Below are 5,288 nucleotides of genomic sequence, written 5' to 3' on the forward strand. Positions count from 1 at the left end.
AAATTTGACTTAACCCTCATCTCGATATGATGGGTCACAATTGGTCTGTGGGGGGAATTCGATTGCCGTGACTTACTCGGGCTTCATCTGTGCCATGTTAGTGGTGATGAGCGAGCCCCAGTCYCCTCCCTGCACGTAGAACTGGGAAAAGCCCAGACGCTCCATGAGAGTCAGGAAAACTCGCGAAGCAGCCAGACTGTTAAATCCTTGGAAAGACAAGCAGAGATTCACACAGAGTTTAAATTTAGAATGCATTGCCTGTGTTTGTCTCTGTTAGTAAAATATCTCATGACTTGACAAGTTTTAGTAGTTTTTTTCCAACATGTTCTCGATAACCTTCGTCTAAAACGTGGACTTTAATCCACCTTGTTTGTGAGGGGCTTCTGAGAAGCCGTAGCCGGGGATGGAGGGGATCACGACCTCGAAGGCAACGCCGCTGTGGTTCTGGGTGAGAAGTGGCAGAATCTTGTAGAACTCGTAGAAGGAGCCYGGCCAGCCGTGAACGAGCATGAGAGGCAGGACCTTCTGATCCGCCCGGTGTGGCGGGCRCACATGAAGGAAGTGCACATCCAGCCCTACGCCGTGAGAAAAATCACATTTTTATTTATGTTTTTTCCCAGCGAACACATAAGGTTTAATCGTGGTGAAGCTGTGTACCTTCTATTTTGGTTTTAAAGTGTGGATATTTGTTTAACATTGCCACCTGCTTCTTCCAGTCAAACCCATTCCTCCAGTACGAAACCACTTTCTTCAGGTAAGTGGAATTGAAGCCATACTGGAAGCCGCTTTCTTCCAACGGGTCTGCATAACGGGATTTATCAATGCGCTCATGCAGGTCCTGTTAAATCAGATTAMAAGTATGAAATCAAACATCCTGAGCTTTAGATTCCAGAAAGTTGGCAACCCTAATGAGATCTCCACCTTAATCTCTTCATCTGAGGTTTTCACCGTGAACGGGTAGACTTTCTTATCCTCCGACAGTGACGTCTTCTCTCCTGCCCCCCACCATCCTTCACCGATGGGGATAGTTTTCACCTTGTTCCTTCTCTGTGCTGCATACAACAGTATTCCACCTGCTGCCAGCGCCACAGCCGACCCAATCACCACCTGCTGCTGGACAACATCCAGGCCAAAGAAAGAGTCTCTGTAAGAAAAGACAGAAAATTTAAATCGATGCAATAAAATCCATGACATATATGTTCAAAGTTTCTGGATGATTTAAAAAAAAAAAGACGTCTTACTTCAAAAGCTGCAGCCTCTGCATGGTTGCAGTTCAACACGTTAAAGTCCACAGGTAACTAGTAGTAAAGGTCGAGGGTGGTTAATTTTATGCAGGACAGACAGGAAGTTGAGCGTGTTGTAATCTGACCCATCTGTGCGTCTCATCTTACCTTGTCTGACACGTTTTAAGAGTCCGTGAAGCAGCAGCTTAACTTCCACAAGAAGTTAAAACCAATTTTGTGGGATTATCCGTCTACACGAAGCTGCAGGAAAGGGTGGGAAAATCAATGAAGGCGGGCCTGTGTTTTTGCAGAGGATGCTGGTTGGCTGCGTGATGTGTCAATCTACTGATTGTTTATATGGCTCAGCTATCCCAGCCTTTTTAGTTTCATATTAGTAAAAAGCATATTTGAACAAGGACAAATCTACGTGAATTAACAAGAATTAACAACGACAAAAATAACAAATCCAAGATGWATTTCTCCAGCCCACTTGACTCGGTTCCACCAGCCAAGCCGATGTTGTTGATCGTTTTGTTTTCCCAATTTTCTTTTCTTTACAAAAAATACGAATGTTCTTAACATTTAAGATAAACATTTTCCCGAAAGTCTAGCTGCAGACCGCACAGCAAAATCTCCAGTCCAGAGTCACAAGAAGGAATTTGTCGTTTATCACCAAGCGGAAGTCGTAGTTTTGTTTTGTGTTTCCGCGATTTTTATTTTTTATTTTCCTCCGGTTTGAAAGAATAYGTATGCAGCGGGAGGAGTGATGTTTAAATCACACACTGGGCTTCATTTTCAAACACAAAGAACGTATTTTTGCCTAGTGGTTGACGTTTTGCTGTTTCAAGAGAAAGATCAGCTCTCTGTTCCAACTTCCGGGTTAACGTCAGCGAACTATCATGTATACACTCTTTGAGCATCTTTGTTAACTTGTTTACGTAAGGGTGTTGTCCATCTACGCAGTTCCATCGACACAACGAACGATGTGGAAGATTGTTTTTCTTTTTCTTGCGGCTTCTTTCGCTGTTGGGAATGTTACCTTGGTCGGTGGCTTCCGAAAAGTGGATCCTAAAGATGAAGGTGTTCAAAATGCTTTACGTTTCGCCATTGCTGAGCACAACCGGAGATCAAACGACATGTATTTAAGCAATGCGGCTGAAGTGATCGAGGCTCAGAGCCAGGTTGGTAAATGTTTTAAATGTTTAATATTTTTCTACTCTAGATTCTGAATTWATAATCTATAAGCATAATTTATTTTTGTTTCAAGTGTGTTGAATGAACCGAAGGATTTTACTACAAAGCAAGATTTTCCACTTAACCAGTGTTTTCCCTACCATTATCCAAACAGCCCCCCGCCACCGCCACCACCCTGCTCATATAAATTAAATCAAGGCCAAATGTGGCCCACCATGGCCCGCGAGAGTTTCAAAGATGACTTGAAATAAGTGTATGCTGCTTTAAAGTCAACATTGACCTCAAACTACATCTCCCATAATGCACATCGGTTATTTTCCCTACAGAATGACGACACCCCACCACTAGGTGGCGGTATACAGGGTTCAAATGTGGCCGGAAACTGGCAAAATTTGCTGTGTGAAATGTCTTTTTTGCTGCATTCTCACCACTGCTACTGTTTAAGTGTTTAAAAGAGGGCAAATTAAAAAGTGTTTCTATGCACAAAATGCCAGGTATTGTTTGTTAGCTGTGCTCTCAGCCGTAGCAATAAGTTGAAGAATGTGACATTTTGTGTTTAGACAAATTTAAACAAATATTTCTTCATCACTCCACCTTGAAATTACACGATCTGTCGCCCTTTTTAACTGTATTCCACTCTTCTTTAGTTTTTTAGCATTGCTTTAAAAACTTTGATTTGACTTTGTCTTCCCATGAGGTTTGAATGCATTTGAACATAATCTGAACTTCTCATATTTTTTATTTAAAAGGTGGTTTCAGGCTTGAAGTACACCCTGACGGTGAGAATGGCAAAAACCTCCTGCAGAAAAAGTGCTGCAGATGAATCATGTCCCGTCCACAGTGATCCAGAAAAGGCCAGGGTATTTACTTTCAATTTTTTWWKRWWMYTTWAMMMSKTTAAAAAAAACTGCTACAGTCATCTTTACAAATWTTAATTTTATTAACATGATGCATATTCTAAACTTTGTGTTTCAGCCTTACATCTGCACTTTCACTGTGTGGAGTAGGCCATGGCTGAATGACATCCAACTGGAGAAGCAGAAATGCTAGAAGAACAAAGTGGGATTTGCATTGTTTGCAGCATAACCTTTACTAAAATATAGTTTTCTTTCAAATAACTAAAAGTTAACATCCCTAAACTGTGCTGCTAACTTAGTTTAAAATGTACTGTTCCAGTGTTAGACAACTAATGGTTTGAAACAATGACTAATGGTCCAAACAGCTATCAGCCTGTTAAAATTTCGTTTWAAAAATACCTATTTTTAAACTTTAAATGCTGTTTGCAATCAGTCTGCATAGATAGTATTAAATACAAATTTGTTACACATATCAAACTAGATTTTCTTTTGAATTATTACAACTAATGTAGATTCAATTGTGTCTTTAGTGAGTAGAAAATCTGTTAATTGTGCTGCTTATGCTTTGGCTGGTCCATGCTATGTAATCCACCTGAGTGTTAACAGATTACAGTCGCTGATCATTCAACTTCTGCATGTAAAGATCCAGGCTCCTCAACAGCACCACTGTCAGTCTGCAACTCTCATGAGTGCAGTCTAACAAAWCAGTTTTTATATTAGCAAAAGTTATTAAAGTGCAGAACATAAAATACAAGATAAAAGTAACACAAACAATAATATAAAGTCAAATAAAATTACAGAACCAGGGGACTACGGATGAAAAATAGCCTTTAGGCTAATTCTGGCTTWTYTAGCTTTTGAATTGTTACATGWTTTATTAAATTGCACTATCTCCTTTTAAATGAATCAAACTTATTTATTACCTGTACTTCCCTAACCCAAACTTAAACTCAGTTCACAAAATAGCCCTGAATCTAACCCTGTATAAGGACTGGGTTTTAGTTTCCAAAAGAACAAACTTGATGTACATTCCTGTGAACATCCAAATAAAGATGATCAAAAAACAAGTTTACACACGCACACATTAACAAACTACCAGCTATAATCAACCATGACTTTTTATGTAAAAAAAAAACAACCTTAAGCACCACTTATTAAATGATTTAAGTGAGAATCTGATTATTTGAACCTGTATGTGTAATAACTGTAGATGAGGAAAAAAATTCACAATAAATTCAGATTTGTGCATCCAATTGTAGAAGTGTGTTTTTTTTATTCCACCCTGGAGAAAACGATTTGTTTTATATTAAATATCACCTGGTTATAAACGACTGAAACTAGCCCCACAGACTGAAATACAGATTTGTACTTGATTGTTGTTTTTAATAAATAAAGTGACTGCTATCAACCCACTCCAGGTTCGGAGGTGTTTGAAAAGTTTTATATTAAGTCGTTCATGTTTCAAATCTGCTCTTTTCTTAACAAATAAATGTATTGATTGAAATATGAAAGAGTGTATCAGATGGTTCAAACATAACTGCAAACATCCAGTTTTRAGTTGATGTTTATAGATCCGCACTGAACCGAGCCATGCCAAGTCTGGACCAAGATTTTTCAGCCAGCAACACATTCCTGTATAAGAAATACTAATAAAGCCACCTGTTGTTGAATGGCTATGTGATATCTTCAATTTTTTGTGCTTAGCTTTAAATTCAGCTTATTTATTTTGGTGCTGTAAAAGAGATGTTGCTCTAAAGTTACCACTTAAGAAAAAAGAAAAGTGATAGTRTCTTAAGAAGCTGAAATGCTCTGAACATTTACCTTTATTGTTCAACTACCAATTTATAAAGACCCAGGAAAATCATTGCAAAATAAGGAAAAGAAAAAAATGAAAAAAGTGAAGAATTAGATTTTAAAGAGAATATTCAAATTTAAGTTTGATTATTTTATTATTACAGCAACAATTTAGATTCTTAGAAAGTGATAGTGTCTTAAGAAGCTGAAATGCTCTGAA

General features: G+C 38.3%; 2 protein-coding genes across 2 annotated transcripts; one reads left to right on the top strand and one right to left on the bottom strand.

Moving 5' to 3' along the window:
* Window positions 1–76: 76 nt before the first annotated feature.
* Window positions 77–1,497, bottom strand: LOC106535727 (epoxide hydrolase 1; the record flags this gene model as incomplete). The annotated part of the gene is given in 6 exon segments (XM_014032796.1): window positions 77–206; window positions 366–575; window positions 658–838; window positions 922–1,144; window positions 1,242–1,298; window positions 1,392–1,497. Coding segments are annotated over 5 exon segments (767 nt in total), but the record flags the coding sequence as incomplete, so codon positions are not given.
* Window positions 1,498–2,106: 609 nt separating this feature from the next.
* LOC106535728 (cystatin) lies at window positions 2,107–4,682 on the top strand. The gene is made up of 3 exons (XM_014032797.1): window positions 2,107–2,404; window positions 3,167–3,277; window positions 3,393–4,682. The coding sequence occupies exons 1-3, from the start codon at window positions 2,207–2,209 to the stop codon at window positions 3,465–3,467; spliced, it is 384 nt and encodes a 127-aa protein (XP_013888251.1). The 5' UTR covers window positions 2,107–2,206; the 3' UTR covers window positions 3,468–4,682.
* The last annotated feature ends 606 nt before the right edge of the window (window positions 4,683–5,288 follow it).

This window comes from Austrofundulus limnaeus, unplaced genomic scaffold, assembly GCF_001266775.1.
Source record: "Austrofundulus limnaeus strain Quisiro unplaced genomic scaffold, Austrofundulus_limnaeus-1.0 Scaffold1543, whole genome shotgun sequence".
NCBI lineage: Eukaryota > Metazoa > Chordata > Actinopteri > Cyprinodontiformes > Rivulidae > Austrofundulus > Austrofundulus limnaeus.